The sequence below is a fragment of the Mycothermus thermophilus genome (assembly GCF_041956435.1).
Source record: "Mycothermus thermophilus strain CBS 625.91 unplaced genomic scaffold VTJ04scaffold_7, whole genome shotgun sequence".
Taxonomy (NCBI): domain Eukaryota; kingdom Fungi; phylum Ascomycota; class Sordariomycetes; order Sordariales; family Chaetomiaceae; genus Mycothermus; species Mycothermus thermophilus.
This window is the reverse complement of record NW_027191433.1, coordinates 650,881-671,167: the sequence shown is the minus strand read 5'-3', so window position 1 is coordinate 671,167 and position 20,287 is coordinate 650,881. Positions and strand designations below refer to the sequence as shown.

At 56.7% G+C, this 20,287-nt stretch overlaps 11 protein-coding genes across 11 annotated transcripts; 3 read left to right on the top strand and 8 right to left on the bottom strand.

Annotated features, from left to right (window-relative positions):
• Positions 1 to 758: 758 nt before the first annotated feature.
• On the top strand, positions 759 to 2,729 carry VTJ04DRAFT_9793 (uncharacterized protein; the record flags this gene model as incomplete). The annotated part of the gene is made up of 1 exon (XM_069368378.1): positions 759 to 2,729. One exon carries the CDS (start codon positions 759 to 761, stop codon positions 2,727 to 2,729), a length of 1,971 nt encoding a protein of 656 aa, XP_069214528.1.
• Positions 2,730 to 2,845: 116 nt separating this feature from the next.
• Positions 2,846 to 3,586, bottom strand: VTJ04DRAFT_9792 (uncharacterized protein; the record flags this gene model as incomplete). The annotated part of the gene is made up of 2 exons (XM_069368377.1): positions 2,846 to 3,008; positions 3,540 to 3,586. 2 exons carry the CDS (start codon positions 3,584 to 3,586, stop codon positions 2,846 to 2,848), a joined length of 210 nt encoding a protein of 69 aa, XP_069214527.1.
• Positions 3,587 to 3,877: 291 nt separating this feature from the next.
• Positions 3,878 to 4,504, bottom strand: VTJ04DRAFT_9791 (uncharacterized protein; the record flags this gene model as incomplete). The annotated part of the gene is made up of 3 exons (XM_069368376.1): positions 3,878 to 4,140; positions 4,207 to 4,241; positions 4,326 to 4,504. The coding sequence occupies 3 exons, from the start codon at positions 4,502 to 4,504 to the stop codon at positions 3,878 to 3,880; spliced, it is 477 nt and encodes a 158-aa protein (XP_069214526.1).
• Positions 4,505 to 5,723: 1,219 nt separating this feature from the next.
• On the bottom strand, positions 5,724 to 6,400 carry VTJ04DRAFT_9790 (uncharacterized protein; the record flags this gene model as incomplete). Its single annotated transcript, XM_069368375.1, has 2 exons — positions 5,724 to 6,003; positions 6,108 to 6,400. 2 exons carry the CDS (start codon positions 6,398 to 6,400, stop codon positions 5,724 to 5,726), a joined length of 573 nt encoding a protein of 190 aa, XP_069214525.1.
• Positions 6,401 to 7,292: 892 nt separating this feature from the next.
• Positions 7,293 to 7,679, bottom strand: VTJ04DRAFT_9789 (uncharacterized protein; the record flags this gene model as incomplete). Its single annotated transcript, XM_069368373.1, has 1 exon — positions 7,293 to 7,679. One exon carries the CDS (start codon positions 7,677 to 7,679, stop codon positions 7,293 to 7,295), a length of 387 nt encoding a protein of 128 aa, XP_069214524.1.
• A 59-nt stretch (positions 7,680 to 7,738) lies between these two features.
• Positions 7,739 to 8,509, bottom strand: VTJ04DRAFT_9788 (uncharacterized protein; the record flags this gene model as incomplete). The annotated part of the gene is made up of 1 exon (XM_069368372.1): positions 7,739 to 8,509. One exon carries the CDS (start codon positions 8,507 to 8,509, stop codon positions 7,739 to 7,741), a length of 771 nt encoding a protein of 256 aa, XP_069214523.1.
• A 1,688-nt stretch (positions 8,510 to 10,197) lies between these two features.
• Positions 10,198 to 13,810, top strand: VTJ04DRAFT_9787 (uncharacterized protein; the record flags this gene model as incomplete). Its single annotated transcript, XM_069368371.1, has 4 exons — positions 10,198 to 10,290; positions 10,363 to 10,530; positions 10,598 to 13,585; positions 13,664 to 13,810. The coding sequence occupies 4 exons, from the start codon at positions 10,198 to 10,200 to the stop codon at positions 13,808 to 13,810; spliced, it is 3,396 nt and encodes a 1,131-aa protein (XP_069214522.1).
• A 110-nt stretch (positions 13,811 to 13,920) lies between these two features.
• Positions 13,921 to 14,614, bottom strand: VTJ04DRAFT_9786 (uncharacterized protein; the record flags this gene model as incomplete). The annotated part of the gene is made up of 2 exons (XM_069368370.1): positions 13,921 to 14,059; positions 14,514 to 14,614. 2 exons carry the CDS (start codon positions 14,612 to 14,614, stop codon positions 13,921 to 13,923), a joined length of 240 nt encoding a protein of 79 aa, XP_069214521.1.
• A 101-nt stretch (positions 14,615 to 14,715) lies between these two features.
• On the bottom strand, positions 14,716 to 15,824 carry VTJ04DRAFT_9785 (uncharacterized protein; the record flags this gene model as incomplete). Its single annotated transcript, XM_069368369.1, has 2 exons — positions 14,716 to 15,096; positions 15,177 to 15,824. The coding sequence occupies 2 exons, from the start codon at positions 15,822 to 15,824 to the stop codon at positions 14,716 to 14,718; spliced, it is 1,029 nt and encodes a 342-aa protein (XP_069214520.1).
• Positions 15,825 to 15,845: 21 nt separating this feature from the next.
• Positions 15,846 to 16,900, bottom strand: VTJ04DRAFT_9784 (uncharacterized protein; the record flags this gene model as incomplete). Its single annotated transcript, XM_069368368.1, has 2 exons — positions 15,846 to 16,016; positions 16,754 to 16,900. 2 exons carry the CDS (start codon positions 16,898 to 16,900, stop codon positions 15,846 to 15,848), a joined length of 318 nt encoding a protein of 105 aa, XP_069214519.1.
• Positions 16,901 to 17,200: 300 nt separating this feature from the next.
• Positions 17,201 to 20,275, top strand: VTJ04DRAFT_9783 (uncharacterized protein; the record flags this gene model as incomplete). Its single annotated transcript, XM_069368367.1, has 4 exons — positions 17,201 to 17,324; positions 17,445 to 17,465; positions 17,548 to 17,585; positions 17,636 to 20,275. 4 exons carry the CDS (start codon positions 17,201 to 17,203, stop codon positions 20,273 to 20,275), a joined length of 2,823 nt encoding a protein of 940 aa, XP_069214518.1.
• Positions 20,276 to 20,287: the final 12 nt, after the last annotated feature.

The window sequence follows — 20,287 nt, the reverse complement described above, 5'->3', positions numbered from 1 at the left end:
CCGAATTCGAGTCTGAGTAACACACATGTGGTATTAGTCGTTGGTGACCAAGGTAACAGGCGCAAAGGAGCATGTCTTTGGAACTTCAGGGCTGAATTGTGAAAATGTTGAGATTGGTATGAAACACCGAGGGTAACAATGATTTCACAAGAAAATCAGGTTTTGGTTCCAGCAGTCATCTCTACAGTATCTCCGACTTGACTGTTGGTGGTTGATATCGGGCATGGCACGGTGCGGGCACCTGGCAGCTGCCAAGTGGTGAAGGTCAGCTGACAGTCTCCGGCTTGCACCTGGAGTGGGTCCATGGCCGGTCCGGGACTGATGCAACAGATCACGTCTTGCCTTGCCCCGCGAAACCATGACTCTTAACCTCTCTTCTCTCCTGTTCACCACCAACCCGTGGGGTCCAGCATGGGCCCCTCACAACATCATCTTCTGCCTGCGCTCTGACCATGAAATTCAGCCATTTCGGAACTCCGTTTTCTTGATTTTCGCCCTCCCATCTTCTCGCACTTGCTCCAAAGAGTGCCGAGACTTTCGGCGAGCCGAGTCATTGCTTGATTGAACGGCCTCGGGCCATCTTGGAGCTCCGTGCATGGGCCCACCTCTGCGCTTTGCTGACAGAGCGCGGCCGTCCTCAATCCCAATAGGGGCAGGACCTCAATTTAACCTCACTGTCGGGTCCAACAGCAACCTTGGGACGTCAGCTCGATTTAATCTCTCCGTTGCCTTGACTGGCAAAGCGAGGAGAGTCCAACATGAGCTCGACGCCAGCTGCTCCAACTAAGGCCCCCTCGGCCCCGACGACTCCGAACCATTCTCCCTCTGCACCAGCCACATCAAACCCGAGCTTCGAGAACAACCGGCGTCCGGCTCAAGGGCCGTCTCATCCCCAAGCAGCCCCAAGGAAGGGTCAAGCAGCCAGGAAGCAGCATCGCGCTCAGCGGAAGCCAGCAATGGGGGGAAATTCGCGGCACGTCGACGAGGAGGACGCAATGGCCGAGATCCGGGCCTTGCGCAACACCTCAAGCCGTCGCGGCCAAACCTCCATCACCCACCTCCTCAATTACGCTCTGCCACCGCGCGAGACCTACAACAACCGCGCCTACTCGCGCTCCTACCGTCGAAATCCCTCCTGGGGCGTCGGCTCTGGATATCACGCCGCGGACAAGGCCCGTTACATCCACGCCAACTACCGTTTTGTCGTGAACCCGGCAGGGAACTACGCCGAGCAAGCCGCCGATGCGGACAAGCACATTGACTGGAACGATGTACTTCAGGTCATCGCGTCGGCCGAGTCGCAGCAGACGTCGTGTCCCATTTGCCTGTCGGAGCCGGTGGCCCCGCGCATGGCCAAGTGTGGGCATATCTTCTGTCTGGCTTGCTTGATGCGGTTCATGAATACTCATACCAGCGAGGAACCCGGGAAGAAGCAAAACCGGTGGAGGAAGTGTCCGATTTGCGAGGATACGGTGTACCTGACCGATGTGCGCCCTGTGAGGTTCTATGCGGGCCAGGAGAGTCCCCTGCCGCGCGTGGGTGACGATGTCATCCTGCGCTTGATGATGCGGAGTTCCAAGGGCACGCAGGCACTTCCGCGCGAGGGGGCGGCTGAGGTGTTGCAATCGGGAGAGGACGTCCCATGGCATTTCGAGGTCAATGTGCTCGACTACGCGAGGATAATGAAGGGAACAAGCGGGTACATGGCGGAACAGTTTGATCGCGAGATTGAGGATCTGCTCAAGCAGGAACAGGAGGACGAACTGCTCTACCACGAAGACAACGAGTGGACGCAACGGGCTATCCGCGCCATCAAAACCGCCAAGGAGAAGCTCTCTGAACTGGCCGACGCTGAGAAAGCCGCCGTCATGGCCAAACCAGCTCCCATCTCGAGCGGCTCTAAACAACCCACCGCAGAACAGGATTACTACTTTTACACCTCCCCGCCACACCTCTACCTTTCCCCTCTCGACATCCGCATCCTCAAAACCAAATACGGCTCCTTCTCCGCCTTCCCCTCCACCCTCCTGCCACGCGTCGAGCACATATCCATGGGCCATGTCGTCGACGACGCCCTGCGCAAGCGCGCAAAGTACCTAGGCCATCTACCGCGGGGCTGTCTGATCAGCTTCCTTGAGTGCGACTGGACAGACATCGTCCCGGAAGACATCCTGGCGACGTTCAAGGACGAGATTGAGCGCCGACGGCGGCGGAACAGAGAAAAAGAGGCCCAGGAGGAGAGGGAGAGGTTACAGGCCGAAAGGCTGGAGGCAGCCGCGCTGAGGGAGGTTCGGAGGCAAAGCAGCGTCACGGTGCGCTTCAGCAGCAGCGCCGGGCTGCACGACGATGACCATCCGCCGATCCACCCGGAAGACTTTGTCCCCCTGGGCCAGGAAACGGGGACGACCCCTCCCAACCCGCGCCCTGGCTTCGGAAGCTTGTCCAGCATGAGTACCAGCCCGACCGGGCCGAGAACGGTTTGGGGGACGCCGCTGGTTGGCGCGCCTCCCGAGCCGGTGGCTCAGAGGCGGGAGGAGGTGGATGATGGCTGGCTGAAGCCGGATGAGGTGCTGGAGACGCTGGAGACGGCGGGGTTGGTGGCGCAGATGGAGGCATTGGGGGTGGATGGGGAGTCGGCCGGGCAGAAAGGAGCAAGTGGGGGCGGGGGGAAGAAGAAGAAGAAGCAGAAGATTACGCTGATGAGTACCGGCGGGAGGAGGGGGATTTGAGCGTTCGATGGTTGTGACCTATGAAGGAGCGCTGGTGGGAAAGGAAGGTTGTTTTAAGAGGGTGATTCCTTGGGCTTCTGCCGGGGAGACTGACGCAGCGACTTGTTTTCATCACATCAATTGTCTGTCAACAAGTACATGGGTTTAAGCACATTGACTTTGGAGTTTTGTGGGATGGACGGTACACATAGGGAAATTGGGAGGAACTGGGAGATGGTAGGTACAGTATTATAAGCATTGAGTGCATTCGTGTTCATACTTCGCAGCGAATTAACTGGTCTGGCTTTTTGCTACTTTTTGACTCAAGACGTCGGTCAAGAATGAGATATCGGAGCGCGACGCAAAATGTTTTCATCCGATCAAGTCTGGACTACTACCTGCATACCGATGACGCGGTTTCTCATGACCTATCCTGGGGAGAGGTATGACAAAAGCACTTGACTGACTGGCCTGGCCAGTTTCTCCGGGGACAACGAACCCAACCAAGTTCGGATGTGATCCGATGTTCATCCCGTCTTTGTGTAACTACCTGAAACATACCAGCAGGTATGATAGCGACCGGCTTGCAGAGCAAAAACAGAGCGGTATGGGGAGGAACAGGCATAACATGATTAATGTTATTCATGTGCTCGTAAACACCCCATGTTGTCCTGTACACTTGCTCAGTCAACAAACACATGAGGTGGAACTTATTGGTTTAACTCGAGCGATACTCATGTACATACAAACACGCCTAAAGTCCCAATTACTATTATCGACGAAGGTTGTACTGGTTGTGGTTGTGTCATTGATTAGATATTATATACCAACCCAGACCAGGATAAGTTCCAAGCGGGAGTGGGAGCGCTGCCGGGCATGGAAAGGTTCCTCTTCTTTTCCCTCTGTCCTCACTTTGCTTTCCCTTCCAATTTAGGTAACCAAACACACTTGACCCGAGATGCTGGTCTCCTCCCCCATGACCTTGTACACAGCAGACCAAACAACCGCGTGAGGATGACCACTTTCACAAACCAGAGGGAGAAAGAGAGGAAGAGAGCATTGGCCTCCGGAAACCCAAACCCTGCCCAGCCCGCTTTCGAACTTATCCCTTTCCCGCACGCAACCCTTCTCCCTTCACCCCCCTTTTTCCTTTCCCAGCTACACCGCGCTCAGAGGACAGCAGCAACAACACCGGCAACAGCGGCCAACATACCGCCGGCGTTCAGGACGAGGTCAGCGCCGCTGTTGGTGCTGGCAGGGCTGGCGGCGGTCTCGGTCTCGGTGGAGGAAGCCTCGTCGCCGGTGGCCTCGGCGGCGTCGGTGGTCTGCTGGGCCGCGTCGGTCTGGGTGGCGGTCGGGCGGGCGGTGGTGGTGGTGGTGGCGAATTGGGTCACGTAGCCGCAGAAGATGTCGACCTGGCCTTGGTCGGTGTCTATAATAACTTGTTAGTAAACAAAAAGAGGTCATGCGAGAAGGGTTGGAGGGAAGGGGCGCGTACGCTTCCGCTCGTCGTTGGGGCAGTTGTTGTAGCACCTGTGTTACGGGGGTCAATTGTTAGCATAAACAGTGGATTGATAGGGAGAGGTAGAACAGATTGGGAGATGGGGCGCGGCGTACGTGACAATGTTCTTCCAGTTCTCACACTTGCAGACGTAGTCGTCGTGCTTGCAGGCGGCGAGCTTGGCCTTCTCGGAGGACAGGCAGGCCTCGACGATGTAATCGGCGCCGCACTCCTCGCTGGCGGCCACGGCGGTGCCGGCCAGGAGGGCCAGAGGGAGCATAATGATAGACTTCATTTTGGCTGGTGGTATAGAGCGAGAGGACGGGCCTTGCGAGCGATGGATCTGTTGATAGTGAATTCAGCGAGTTAGAAGTTGGAATACGAGTTATACTGAGAATTGCTGGCGGAGACAAAACAATAAACAACCCTCGACTGTGGAGAGGCAGAGTGGAGGTTGTGTTATTGTTGTTGTGGAGGACTTATGTTGAGAGGAATGTGAAGGGAGGGTCTCACATGGCAACGTCGGATATGCGCAGCAATGGCAGCGGGCAATGGGCAACGGCGACAGAGGCAAACGAGTGAGCAACCGTCTGAAGTTGAAGCGAAAGGGAAGTGAGGAAGACGAGATGAGAAGAGGAGAAAAGAAAGAGAAGCGACGGTTCAGCAGACAGGGGAGCAGTTACGGAGTAGTTATGGGGAAATGAATGGCGCGTGAGCTCGCGTCCCCCGGCCCCGGGGCGATCGTCCTGCTCGAGCTTGGTCCCTTCCGCATCCCGGACTTGGTCCCACTTTCAGTTACTGCCCCTGGTCTTCGGCTTCTCCAAAAGGAACGACCTAAAATTGAACGCCACCATCAACAGCTTCATTGGCTTCATGTCACTGCCCTCATGCCGCCACTGGTCACGTTGGGCTGACCTAGCCCTTGATGAAAATAAGTAGGAAAAATATACAGAGGACAAACTACACAGTAAGTGCGTATTGTTGCCTCAACTTTCCATGCCCTTCCATCCAAATTGTGGTGTCCTCGTATTCCCGGTCTAGATGCAGCAAGCAAAACAACCCTCAAGTGAACGTCACCTCTGCAAAAAGGGAGATGGGCAGAACCTCCCCGAACATCCTGTCGGGAGCTTGGAGCCGCGTCGCCGCGGCCCGTGCAGCAAAACTTGGGAATCTCGCTCGCGTTGATTCGCCAATGCTCAGTCTCATTCGGGTCGGCGCGCCCCCTGATCACACGCTTGCCCTGCTTGAACTGGGGCCCAATGCAACCTGCATGCAAGGGTTAGTTGCCGGAGCACAGCAGCTGGTCGAGATCAAGGCCAGAACGGGCTCGCAGCCTCAACGTTCACTCAAACAACCAACATCATGTTGGATGTTGGATTTGAAAAGAGAGACGGGTGTTTTGAGGCCGGGAGTCAAATAGTAAAAATTTATAGATGAACTCTGTGTATAGATTTATGAGGAAGTACATACATATTAAGTCTTCTTTTGAAGGAACTTGGCTCCGACATTCCATCCTACTCAATTCTCACCCCCTCCAGCTCAAACCTCAACCTCTCATTCTCCTCCTCCAACTTCTTTTTCTCCTCCTTCAACTTCTTCATCTCCTCCTGCACCTCGTCCATCTCCTCGGCTGCCCCCGCGCTTACCTCCTCGATAATCTTGAACAGCCTAAACAACCGCAGCACAATCACAATCGACACAATCTCCTCCACAATGCCCCTCGTCGCCAGGTCCACCACAAAACTCGTCACAATCACCGCCGCATCAAAAGCGTGGAACCACCGCTTGAAATACCTAAACCAATTTCCAACCGTCAGCTCGAATTCTTCCCTAGATGTAGCAAGGGAGTGGAGAGACAGTGACAGTGAGCGAGAGCGATAGAGAGAGAGAGAACTTACCCAAACCCAAACGCCCAAACAGTCACCACCAACTCAACCATAAACAGCCCGCTAAACGCCAGCGAGATGGGATACAACACCTCGCGCGTCTTGTCGACCCACGGCGCCTCCTCCTGGTCCAGGTCGCAGGCCACCAGCGCCACGAGGAGGTCGGCAAGGATGGTGCAGACGTCGAGCGCCACCAGGCCGAGGACGAGGTAGTGCTTTGTCCGGGTCGAGAGGAGGGCCTGGGCTTTGGACCGCAGCCGGCCGTGGGTTTGGAGGAGGGGTGTGTGGCAGGTGGGTTTGCGCATTTTGGGCCGCGAGGGTACGTTGGTTGACTTGAGTTGGGTTGGCCGTTTTGTAAAAGGGGGTTCTCCGTCCAGACCGTGGACGTTGGAGAGGTGACTTGGGACTTTGGTGCCGGCGTCGAGAGATTAACAAAGGCATGAAGCCAAGTATATCTTTCTTGGACGGGACTAGGTGGTCAACATTCCAGGCTGTTCGTCTTCATGTCGGCATTATGACGTGCCTGGCTGGACGTCTCTCCAGAGCGACTAGACGGCTGTTCGTCGCTTTTGGAAGAAACCAGACATGTTGTTTGGTATCTGGTCTGGTTGAGGCTCTGAACTCCACTGCCTTTAACCTGAGGTCATCTCGTAGGCGCTGATGCATAACACCCTCTTTTCTTGCTTTCTTTCCTGTCTTGATTTGTTTGCTGTTTGGTCGTTTTGGGGGGGTTTCAACTTCAACTTGTAGCCTCAGTACCACTCGGGATTGCTTAGGCAGGATCTTTTTCTTCTATATTGGCCCTGCTTTCCCAGCCTGCTGGGACAAAATGCCTGGCATATGGGGTTGACTGACACTTTTAAACGTTGGAGAACAGGTCATGTGTGGTCATGTATGGGTCATGTATGGGTCATGTATTGGTCATGTGTGGGGGAGGGTGGCGAAGACTCTCTGCCTTGGAAGTGCATTCTCTCCAACTACATGGTAACTACGAGCAGAAGTACCGCGGGACAATGCAACAAAACAAAAAAGGGATAAACCTTGAATAGCTCCATATAGTACTCCTTACACACTTGCAACCGAGGATACAAAACCAACAAAAAGAATCAACAAATCCGCACCCTATGCTGCAGCCTCCCCTGATGTGTGTGGTATCAAGTATAAAACAACAAAAGACGCCTCCCCGCACAATGCTATCTATTGGAATGACGCCTTCACCATGTCGGCCGACTCCTTTCCATTTGCTCTGGCCATCTGTCTCCCCAGGCCCAAGTAACATCCGAGAGAAACCGATCCAGATGTCACCTTTGGTAGTTCCCCTATAGTCAGTGGTGCCGCTCCCTGATTACCATCTCCAACCAAAGACCAACCACCGGGAATGCGATGGAAACGACAATGATGGCGATGTAACAACAACGGAAACGCGACTCGAACAAACAAGGCCTTCATTCCTCCTTCTTTCCCCTCACAGCACACAAAAACGATGATGCGATGAATAATGATGAATGATGACCCCTCCTCTTTCATAGCATAAACATAACGTCCAGTACCAGTCGTGTCATAAAATGCAATCATGTACTCCATCCAACACCAATGTCATGTCGAAATTCCCTTCTCTTTCTTTCTTTCCGCCTTCTACCCTATCATATCAGCCGGCTCCTCTTCCCTCCACCAAACATATCCTTCCCATTGCCTTGCTCCAGGCTGCCCAAGTCGAAGATCTCAGCGAGGTTGACCTTGCGTTTCTGACCGGCCCCGCGGCCCAGGGACGTTCGCGAGTTGCCGGGCGGCGTGGGTCGTCCGTTGCGGTATCGCGCCCCGTTCCTGGGGGTTGTCGTGCGGTTGTTGGACGAGGAGCCGTTACTTGTTCCGGCGTCGGAGAGGTTGAGGCTGGCGAGTCGTAGAGCTTCGTCGTGCGGATAGGGGTGAGAGGATTGGAAAGTAAATGTCTCTTGCGTCGGCACGACAATGTCATCGAGGTCTATTTGCGATGGAGCGGCGGGTGTGGTGGTGAGGACGGGAGGTGCTGAGGCGTCCCTCCCCGCAATGATGTCGTCCTTGTCTCGTTGGCGCTGCGCAGTTGCAGAAGGGATGGCGGCGCGCTGCATTTGCGGCGAGGAAGGGACTTGGGTATCGGGTCGGTCCGTTTCCTCTTCGATCTCAACAGGTGGCGGCGAGTTGGTCTCTCGCCCGTCCAGCCTTTCCAGCACCCATCGTCGGATCCGTGCCCCCTCGCCGTTGGCCTGCAGCCCGATGTTCTCCCGGTCGAGAAACGCCAGCAGGTCCTCTAGACAGTCCTGGTATCCGTCGGCGCGCGACTTTGCCTGGGCCTGGGCTGAGGTTTTGTAGAGTTTTGTTACCGAGAGGGCGGCGGCCCGGAAGGCCTCGAGGAGGTCGTTTGCATCGGCGCTCATGGCTGTCGAGATGATGGCGGCTTGGCGCTGGTCAAAGTATCTGGTGTCAAAGGGGACGATGCGATGGCGATGGCCGACGGGGTTTCGAGAGAGTGGATGAAAGGCCACCGTCAGGCAGAGGCTTTGTCCGACGTTGAGGATCGGCGCAAAGCTGCTTTGCTTGGTGACAGGAGGTTCGAAAAGGTCGAGCTGAGGGGTTTTCACCGATGGACGAAGCCAAGCAGTGGGAGTGGGCCTTTAGTGGGCGGGCCCCTTGAATCTTTCTTGGGGTTTGTTTGTGGTGGAACAGCGCAGAAGCCTGGAGGTTGCAGCCGCCAAGCTCCAGTGGAAACACGTTCGCTGGCTTTGTGCAGTGATGTCGGCAGGGCGACACACAAAGGAACTCAATTGCCGATGGTCGGGCAGGTCTTTTGAGATGAAAAATGATCGTCCGTGTTGGTTATTTATCCCGGGCGCGTACCTGGCGATGATGGTTTTTGTTTTTGGGGTTTTGGTTGGCTTGAGTGAAATGAAGTACTCGTACAAGTTGCTTGAACAGACCTTGATTCATTTGCGCCGCAATGACGGGACCTCCCCATGATGACTCTCCCCTTGATGACGAGCCAAACCTGACAGGCTCAGACCCTGCTCGTGGGTTATTGGATGCATGGTGGCACGTGGTGTGGGGAACCCAAACAGTGTGCAAGCATATTCACACTAATCTCGCACAGTAAAACATATGGATTACATAAGCAACTCAACTGAGACCGCCTTCCCACGGCTGCTCCCTGAGGACCCAGAGGGGGCAGGCAAGACGGAACAACAAACAGTTGCAGGAGAAGGGCCATAAAACTCTCACGGAATGGCATTCCTCATCTAAGAGCCTAGGAAAACAGTTGATAAAATAGAAAGGTCATCCTTTTCTTCACAGACATACGGAGTAGCAGGAAAGAATAAAATAACTTAAACGACATGTCAAGTCACTTACATCTGACTCGGTCAGCTCCAGTACAACCCCAACTCTCCCCAACACCACGAGTTTGAGCGGAATCGCTCAGCGTTTCTGGTTTCAATGCAGAGAACATTGCAGAGAAGAATCAAGTGCCATATCTACAAAGCTCCTCATCAACCTTCAAGCTGACTTCAGGGGTTTTTTATTTACATTTTTCTAGATCTAGAAATAAGTGGTGAATTGACTGCTGCTTGGAGATTGACAGCGACAAGTTGGCAGACTTCCTCTGGAAACTCTGTCTTTTCTGCACTTGATCCATGGCCCAAGGGATGCCTCCAGCTGCCTGCTGGCGAGGCTGGCAAAGTGGTTCATAGGAGCAAGAACAAAAAGGGTGGAGGTCTTTGCCTCTGCTCGGCATTGCCCGTCACCACATCGCCCGCCTTGCATACGCGGCCTCTGATTGGCCCACCGACGCGGTTTGGACCTTTTTTGGGTTCCTCCCTCAACCTTGAAATCAGATTTCGCACCCTGCAACAAACCCACCCTCCTACAACCGCATTTCCTCCCACCAGTCCTCCCGAGCCGTCGCGATTCTCCGCCACGAGCCCGAAAACCATCATCAAAATCATCTCTCGCCTCTCGGAATTCCCTTGCTGGTCGCGGGAACACGTCCACTTACACACTTACACGCTCGGGCGCGTCAAGTCGCGTTTCCTCTCCCGGTTCGGCTCTCAACCTGAGGCCATTCCTCCCCATCATGGCTCCCCGTGGGCGTCAGAGCGCCAATGACGCCGACACGTCCATGGCCGACGCGCCAGACGCCACAACCCCGCAGCCCGTCGACGACATGGTACGTTTTGCGTCGATGCACGCACTGCTGGTTCGCGGAATGAGCAGCCTTGCTGATCGAGATTCGCCGCAGGATGTCGACGAGACTCCCGACTACACCGACTCCGATACCAATCCCAACACGTCAGCGAGCAGCGTCGTGGGCGAGCCCATCACCGACGGTCGCAAGAAGCGCTCAGAGGCCAACCAACTGCGCAAGAGTATATTCGGAAAGAAGCATGACCGTTTGGGAGAGTCAAAGGTAGGAAATATCCATCGCGCAAGTGCGCGCATGCACAATCACGGACAAATGGCTCACTGGCCACCAGGAAGATGACACGCTCCGCCGATTCCGGTACCTTCTGGGCTTGACGGACCTGTTTCGCCACTTCATCGAGACCAACCCGAACCCTAAGATCCGCGAGATCATGGCCGAAATCGATCGCCAAAATGCGGAGGAGGCCAAAAAGAAGAAGGGCGCAGGTCGCCAGGGCGGCGCCACTAGCGAGAGGCGCCGTCGGACCGAGGCCGAGGAAGACGCTGAGCTGCTCAGGGACGAGAAGGAAGGCGGCTCCGCCGAGACCGTCTTCCGCGAGTCGCCGCCCTTCATCAACGGCACCATGAGGGACTATCAGATCGCTGGTTTGAACTGGTTAATCTCGCTGCACGAAAACGGCATTTCCGGCATTCTGGCCGACGAAATGGGTCTCGGCAAGACCCTACAGACCATCTCGTTCCTGGGCTATCTCCGCCACATCTGCGGCATCACGGGTCCCCACCTGGTCACGGTGCCCAAGTCGACCTTGGACAACTGGAAACGCGAGTTTGAAAAGTGGACTCCGGACGTCAACGTGCTCGTTCTCCAGGGTGCCAAGGATGAACGTCAGCAGCTCATCAACGACCGCCTGATCGACGAGAACTTCGATGTCTGCATCACCAGCTACGAAATGATTCTCCGCGAGAAGGCGCACCTGAAGAAGTTTGCTTGGGAGTACATCATTATCGATGAGGCTCACCGCATCAAGAACGAGGAGTCGTCTCTGGCCCAGGTCATCCGCATGTTCAGCTCGCGGAATCGTCTTTTGATCACCGGTACCCCGCTGCAGAACAATCTGCACGAGCTCTGGGCCCTCCTCAACTTCCTGCTCCCCGATGTGTTTGGTGATTCCGAGGCCTTCGATCAGTGGTTCTCCGGTCAAGGCCGCGATCAGGACACCGTGGTCCAGCAGCTGCACCGTGTCCTCCGGCCCTTCTTGCTCCGTCGTGTCAAGAGCGATGTCGAAAAGAGCCTTCTGCCCAAGAAGGAAATCAACGTCTACATTGGCATGTCCGAGATGCAGGTCAAGTGGTACAAGAAGATCCTTGAGAAGGATATCGACGCTGTCAACGGCGCTGGCGGCAAGCGCGAGTCCAAGACACGGCTGCTCAACATCGTCATGCAACTCCGCAAGTGCTGCAATCACCCCTATCTGTTCGAAGGCGCTGAGCCGGGTCCTCCGTACACCACGGATGAGCATTTGATCTACAACTCGGGCAAGATGATCATCCTGGATAAGCTGCTCAAGAGGCTCCAGAAGCAGGGGAGCCGCGTCCTCATCTTCTCTCAGATGAGTCGTCTCCTCGATATTTTGGAGGATTACTGTGTGTTCCGAGGCTACAAATACTGTCGCATCGACGGTAGCACGGCCCACGAGGACCGTATTGCTGCCATCGACGAGTACAACAAGCCGGGATCTGAGAAGTTCATCTTCCTGCTGACCACGAGGGCTGGTGGTTTGGGCATCAACCTGACCACTGCCGATATTGTGATCCTTTACGACAGCGACTGGAACCCCCAGGCTGACCTGCAGGCCATGGACCGTGCTCACCGTATCGGTCAGACCAAGCAGGTGGTCGTTTATCGTTTTGTTACGGACAACGCGATCGAAGAGAAGGTTCTGGAGCGCGCCGCGCAGAAGCTGCGCCTTGATCAGCTCGTCATCCAGCAGGGTCGCGCCCAGGTTGCGACCAAGAATGCGGCAAACAAGGATGAACTTCTTTCCATGATTCAACACGGCGCCGAGAAGGTGTTCCAGACCAAGGGCGCCTTCGGAGAGCTGGCTGAGAAGGGCGCCAACCTTGATGACGACGATATCGACGCGATCCTCCAGGCCGGCGAGAAGCGCACGCAGGAGCTTAATGCTCGTTACGAGAAGCTCGGCATCGATGATCTCCAAAAGTTCACCTCAGAGTCGGCTTATGAGTGGAACGGCGAGGACTTTGCCGCGCGCAAGAAGGATATCGGCATTAACTGGATCAACCCGTCCAAGCGCGAGCGCAAGGAGCAGATCTACTCCATCGACAAGTATTACAAGCAGGCTCTGCAACAGGGCAACCGCTCAGAACCCAAGCCGAAGGCTCCGCGCGCACCGAAGCAGATCCCGGTCCACGACTACCAGTTCTATCCTCCCCGGCTCCGTGACCTGCAGGACCGGGAGACAGCGTACTACCGCAAGGAGATCGGATACAAGGTCCCGCTTCCCGATGGCGATGACGAGAACCTTTCGGAGCGCGAGGCGGAGCGGGCTCTCGACCAGCAGGAGATCGACAACGCCACACCCCTGACCGAGGAAGAGCAGGAGGAGAAGCAGCGTCTGGCGCAGCAAGGGTTCGGTGACTGGAACCGGCGCGACTTCCAGCAGTTCATCAACGGGTCAGCCAAGTTCGGGCGGCACGACTACGAGGGCATCGCGACCGAGGTGGACAGCAAGACTGCCGAGGAGGTGAAGGCCTACGCCCAGGTGTTCTGGAAGCGCTACACCGAGATCGCCGACTACACCAAGTACATCAAGACGATCGAGGACGGCGAGGAGCGGCTGCGCAAGATTGAGCACCAGCGCAAGATGCTCCGCAAGAAGATGAGCCAGTACCGCGTCCCGCTGCAGCAGCTCAAGATCAGCTACTCGGTGTCGACTACCAACAAGAAGGTGTACACGGAGGAGGAGGACCGGTTCCTGCTGGTGATGCTGGACAAGTACGGCATCGACTCGGAGGGCATCTACGAAAAGATCCGCGACGAGATACGCGAGAGCCCGCTCTTCCGGTTCGACTGGTTTTTCCTCAGCCGCACCCCGACGGAGCTGAGCCGCAGGTGCAACACCCTGCTGACCACGGTGGTGAAGGAGTTTGAGGACGCCAACGCCACCACCGCCGGCGGCAAATCGAATGGCGTGAACGGGAAGCTCCCCAAGCGCGAGGCGGAGGATGAGGAGAATGACGAGGATAGCATCTTGGGATTGGCCCCCGCCAAGAAGAAGGCGAAGGCGAATGGGGTTAAGGTGAGTCTTTTTTATTGTAACTCGGTAATATGAAGGAGAAGTATGATGATGGCTGACTTAAGATGTACAACAAAACAGAACAAGGCCCTGGACAACGTCAAGTCGGCCACGGCGAGCAAGGCCAACTCGACCTCACCGTCGCGGGCGTCTAGCGTCGCCTCGACGACGTCAAATACGGCCGCCGCCGCCGCGTCCAAGGCGAAGCCGAAGGGGAAGAAGAAGTAATTGTTTTCTTTCTGTGCTGTCATGCCACTGGGAGCGAACCAAAATAAAGAAGGGATGTTGTTTGATGGTCATATTTGGGACACGGGCTAGCTTTATTACATTGTTCGAGTTTAGTTCCTTTGCCACTCAAGTAGAGGCGGGAGGAAAGGAGAGGAAGGGAACGGGGATGGATGGATGGATGGACGGATGATGAATGGGGGTTCTTCGTTTGATGGGTTGATGGCGTTTTCGGTTGGGTTTACTACTGTGCTTTGTACTCAGATGTATCGATTTGTTTCCCTCGTGCAAGTACGAGTAGGTAGTAGTCAGGCATCGTTGCTAGAGAGAGTAGGGAAAATAGAGAGGTATTATTTTTGATCGTGTGAAGGGAGGAGGCAATGCGAGATAGATGTCAAAGGCTGGGAAGAGGATCCTTGAGGTTCATGATGTGGGGTCGATGTCAAGAAGTCATGTCCAGTCAATATCACATGATGTGGTGAAGGCGGGTGTAGTGTTTGAGGGGGTACAGAGTCCTAGTTGGCAACCATAGGGACTGGTCCGAACCATCTGTCTACTCGTACGAGAGTGTCAAACATAGTCCACGGGCTGGAAGTGAACGGATAGAAGTTCATGGGAAGCGAGTCGCCTTCCAAAAAAGATGAGAGATGGGAGCCATCAAGCTCCCCTTGTTTCCCTCCCCGTATTGATTTGGGATATTCTCAACATCTTTTGACCACCCTCCCTCCCCTGACCGGGGCCCAAAACCCACTCTGACCGTCCGTTCCCTGAACGCCGTTTGTAGTTCATTGTAGATGCCGACTTCATCCACAGCCTTCTTTCTTCTCTTTTTCAATCCTGTAGAAGCCACTCCCCCCTTCTCTTCATCATCATGATATCACCACCTCCCCTTCTCCTCCCCGATTTAATTAAGCCTTCCCCTCAGCGGCGAGCTTATTCGCCCTCTCCCTCTCCACCTCGTACATGAAGTCGAAATACCCCTTATCAAAGTGGTGGACGCGGACATAACCGTCCTCGCCACCGCTGGCGTACCCCTTGCCGGTCGGGTCGGCAGCGACGGTGTTGAGGGGGCCGAAGTGACCGCGCACGCGGCCGATCTCGTCCTCGAAGATCTTGTGGTAGAAGCGGGCCTCGAACTTGCCCTGGCGGGCGGCGGTGGTGGTGACGTCCATGGCGGCCTGGCCGCCGCCCAGGATGACGAAATCCTTTTTCGGGGTGATGGTGGCCGAGTTGAGGGGCGTGTCGGCGGTGTAGGTCTTGAGGACTTCGAGGTCTTTGGCGGAGATGAGCTGGTGGTGGGGTTGTTGGGTTAGTGGTTTAAGTTACAATGATTCTTTGTGTGTGTATCTGTGCGCTGGGACGGACGTACCTTGGCTGTCTTGTCTTTTGATGCGGTGATGAAGTATGTCCTGTCATAGGACCACTGCAGGTCGGTGATGGGCTGGTTGAGCTCGTGGATCTGGATGTTGTCGAGCAGGTCGCCCGTCTTGGCGTCGAACTGGGAGATGGAGCCGTCCTCGTGGCCGGCAATGATGTACTTGCTCAGGTAGCTCCAGCCGGCGACGGTGGCCTTGCTCTCCTGGCACACGATGGTCAGGGCCTTCTCGTCGGTTTGCTCGGCCTCAACATCGACCTTGATGTCGAGGACGACGATGGTGCCCAGGTGGCCCATGCGCTTCTCGGTGACGCCCAGCAGCTTGGTGCCGTCCTCGTTGAACTCGACGCGCTTGACGGCGGTGGGGAAGTCCCATGTCTTGAGCAGCTTGCCCGTCTTGACGTCCCAGAGGCGGATGGTGTTGTCGGCGGAGCCAGAGGCGAGGAGGGTGGATGTCGGGTCGATGTCGATGGTCCAGATGGCGCCCTGGTGGCCGCGGTATGTGCCCAGGCGCTCGCCATTGTGGGAGAGCCAGACGCAAATGACCTGGTCTTTGGAGACGGAGAAGATTAGATCGCCATCGCGGTTGTACCTGATCTGGGTCAGGGCGCGCTCGTGGCCCGCGAGCAGGATGGGCCTCATTCTGACGTGGATTGACTTTGATTATCCGGGGATTCGGTTATTCAGAAAAAAATGTCGTTGGGTATCCTCGGTGTGGTTGTGCTGGTTTTTGTTGTTGGTGGTGAGTGAGGCCGGAGTTGAGACTGGATCCGGCGACCTCTTGGTTGCGGGGCGAGTGTTTGTTTCTTTGATGAGCAAGCAGGCAGCGCAGTTCTGAGCATCCGTGAGATTTTCCGCAGATTGTGCGTGTCTGGCTGCCGATAGGCCAGGCACACAGGACTTGGAGGGGCAAGTTGCCCCACCAGCACACTGCCTGCGGGTGGCCAAACCTGACCGCCTTCTGTTCTGGGGCAGTTCTTGGCAACATAACCTGTAGCCCCACTATTTTTCCCCCTTCTCTCGCTCTTCTTTTCCTGTGTCATCAGTGTCACTAAGCCGCAACCACCAAAGTTTGGTTCCCAATATGTCCCAATAATTCAGACCCTTGCCTGCAACCCCGGATTTACCTCTATCCATATGGCCAAATAAAACATAATTCGATTTTGCCCGTCCAACATTTACTCGGCGTGGCTGTTGAATCATACGCTCTTCAGGACACGATGCGGTTTTCCGGGGGCCAGTGACTCAGAATGGAGCTTAAAGGGGCATGGGTCTATGTGAAGTGGTGCTGGGCCTTTTCTTCGTCTTTGGTATTCCACGGGGCTGCTGGTGGATGGACTCCTGAGCTGTGTCTTCCCTCCAAGATTGTCTCTCCTTGCTGCCCACTGCCCTGCATCTCCCGAGTTCTTGTCTTGTTTTCTCCTTCTCAGGTCTTCTTCAGGCGATTCGATGCCAAGATCCGACGGGATACAGTGAGCTTGAAGCGCTTGTGTTCCTGGAAAATCCTGACCCAAGACCCTGCCAGTGCCAATTGATTGTATCGAAGTCACTCACTGTTAGCTAGCACTGACTCTGCAGCGGCATGGCACTCTCGAGCATTGCCCGGCCGACGGGCAGACCAGCGCCATGTCGGATGCAGTGGAGGTACTGCAGACATATCGCCAGCTCCCGGTCAAGGCCATGTCGGCTTCAGCAAGGAGCAACAGCAGACACAGCATACATGGCAACACGTGTGTCGCCTAAAACAAAAACATAGGCGTCCAGCAGCAGCAGCAGCAGCAGCAGCAAGAGCAGTAACAGCAGCACCTGCAAGGACTGGCTGTCTTTCGCGGGAATCCTCGGCTGGCATGGGCTCCGCTGCCCCGCCTTGTGCCCCTCGATCACTAACAACATTCTTCGGCCCAACCTTGGCCTTCTCGCCCTGGATTTTCACCACTCCCAACCCTCACCACATCACCAGATCCGCTCTCTCACAACCACCCCGTCTCCGGGCCTTCTCCTGCTCGGCATCAACAGCCATGCCCGCCACAAAGATCGACGGCACGGCCATCGCTAAGAACGTGCGCGAGAGACTGCGTGCTGAGATTGCCGAGAAAAAAGCCGCCAACCCTCGCTTCCAGCCATGCCTCAAGATCATCCAAGGTGTGTATTATAGCGTGTGCGCCCGTCATGTGTTGGCATGGGTGCATGCATCCTTCACTCTTCCAGCTCTACACCTCTACATAGGTTCCTGAGCCCCTGACTGACCCTGACCTGATGTAGTGGGTGACCGCTCCGACTCATGTAAGTCATGATGAGTGCCTGTTGGCCAGCATCTGGCTGTCCCAAAATTCATCCCCTGAACAAAACTTACACCGCTTGTCAGCCACATATGTGCGCATGAAGTTGAAGGCGGCCGAGGAGGTGAGCTATACAGCAAATTGCTCTCACGCCGCAAGTTCTAACCCCTCCAGTGCGGCATTGCTTGCGAGTTGATCAAGTTTGATGAGTCTGCCACCGAGGCCGAGCTCATCACCAAGGTCACCGCCCTCAACAATGACCCCTCGGTCCACGGCATCTTGGTCCAGCTGCCGCTGCCCAAGCACATGTCCGAGTACAACGTCACCTCGGCCGTGGCCAGCGAGAAGGATGTCGACGGCTTCGGTACCCACAACATCGGCGAGCTCGCCAAGCGCGGCGGCCATCCCTTCTTCGTCCCATGCACTCCCAAGGGCGTCATGGTCCTCCTTAAGGAGTCAGGGGTCGAGTTGTCCGGCAAGAATGCCGTCGTCGTTGGCCGGAGCGATATCGTCGGCAGCCCTGTCAGCTACCTCCTCAAGGAGGCGGACGCCACCGTGACCGTCTGCCACTCCAAGACCGCCGACCTGGACCACCACCTCAAGAATACCGATGTCGTTGTCGTCGCAGTTGGCAAACCGGCATTCATCCGGGGCGAGCAGCTCAAGCCGGGCGTCGTCGTCATCGACGTCGGTACTAACTACATTCCGGATGCCACCAAGAAGTCGGGCCAGCGCTTGGTCGGCGATGTCGACTTTGAATCGGCTTCCCAGGTGGCTTCTCTGATTACCCCTGTGCCAGGCGGCGTGGGTCCTATGACCGTCGCCATGCTGCTCCAGAACCTCGTCGATGCCGCTACCCATGCCTATGAGGCCGAGCGGCAGAGGCATATCGTGCCCTTGCATCTCAAGCTTCTGGATCCCGTCCCCTCCGACATCGCCATCTCCCGTGCCCAGCCTCCCAAGCCCATCACCCAGCTCGCCAAGGAGATTGGTATTTCTCCTTCGGAGCTCGAGCCGTACGGTGCCTACAAGGCCAAGGTTGACCTCCGCCTCCTGAAGCGCCTCGACCACCGCCGGAACGGTCGCTATGTCGTGGTCACTGGCATCACCCCGACCCCCCTTGGCGAGGGCAAGTCTACCACCACCATGGGCCTCGCCCAGGCCTTGGGCGCCCATGTCGGCCGTGTCACTTTTGCCAACGTGCGCCAGCCGAGCCAAGGCCCTACCTTCGGCATCAAGGGCGGCGCTGCTGGCGGCGGCTACAGCCAGGTCATCCCCATGGACGAGTTCAACATGCATCTGACGGGCGATATCCACGCCATCACCGCCGCCAACAACCTGCTCGCCGCCGCCATCGACACCCGCATGTTCCATGAGATCACCCAGAAGGATGCTGCTCTGTACCGGCGCCTGGTGCCCGTCAAGAACGGCGTGAGGAAGTTCACTCCCGTCATGCTCCGCCGGTTGAAGAAGCTCGGCATCGATAAGACGGACCCCGAGTCGTTGACTCCGGAGGAGATCACGCGGTTCGCCCGTCTCGACATCGACCCTGACACCATCACATGGCGCCGCGTGCTCGACGTCAACGACCGCCACCTGCGCGGCATCATTATCGGCAACGCCCCGACCGAGAAGGGCCACAGTCGCGAGACGGGCTTCGATATCTCCGTCGCCAGCGAGTGCATGGCCATCCTTGCCCTGAGCACCAGCCTGGCTGACATGCGTGAGCGGTTGGGCCGCATGGTCGTCGCGAGCTCCCGGAGCGGCGAACCCATCACCTGCGACGATATCGGTTGCGGCGGCGCCCTGACGGCGCTCATGCGCGACGCCATCAAGCCCAACCTGATGCAGAGTCTCGAGGGCACGCCCGTCTTCGTGCACGCCGGCCCCTTCGCCAACATCAGCATCGGCAACAGCTCCATCCTGGCCGACAAGATGGCCCTCAAGCTTGCCGGCACCGAGCCCGACGAAGACCACGCTGCCAAGACGGGCTTCGTCGTCACCGAGGCCGGCTTCGATTTCACCATGGGCGGCGAGCGCTTCTTCAACATCAAGTGCCGCACCTCAGGCCTGGTCCCGGACGTGGTGGTTGTCGTCGCCACCATCCGCGCTCTCAAAGTCCACGGCGGCGGACCCCCCATCTCCCCCGGCGCGCCGCTCGACCCGGTCTACAAGGAGGAAAACGTTGACATCCTCCGCAAGGGCTGCGTCAACCTGGCCAAGCACGTTTCCAACGCCCGCAGCTACGGCGTCCCCGTCGTGGTGGCCATCAACCGCTTCTCGTCGGACACGCAGGCCGAGATCGACGTGGTCCGCGAAGAAGCGATCAAGGCGGGCGCCGAGGACGCCGTGGTGGCGAACCACTGGGCCGAGGGCGGCAAGGGCGCGGTCGACCTGGCGCGCGCCGTCATGGCGGCCGCGGAGAAACCCAAGGAGTTCAAGCTGCTGTACGAGCTCGAGGGCAACACCATCCAGGACCGCATCGAAAAGATCGCCCGCGACATGTACGGCGCGAGCGGCGTCGAGTTCAGCGAGCTCGCGCGCAAAAAGGTCGAGACGTACACGCGCCAGGGGTTCGGCAACCTGCCCATTTGTGTGGCAAAGACGCAGTACTCGCTCTCGCACGACCCGGAGCTCAAGGGCGCGCCGACGGGCTTCGTCGTGCCGATTCGGGATGTCCGGATGGCGGCCGGCGCCGGGTATCTGTATGCCCTGGCTGCGGATATCCAGACGATTCCGGGCCTGCCGACGGCGCCGGGGTATTTGAATGTTGATGTGGATGTGGAGACGGGGGAGATTGATGGGTTGTTTTAAGGGGGTGGGAGA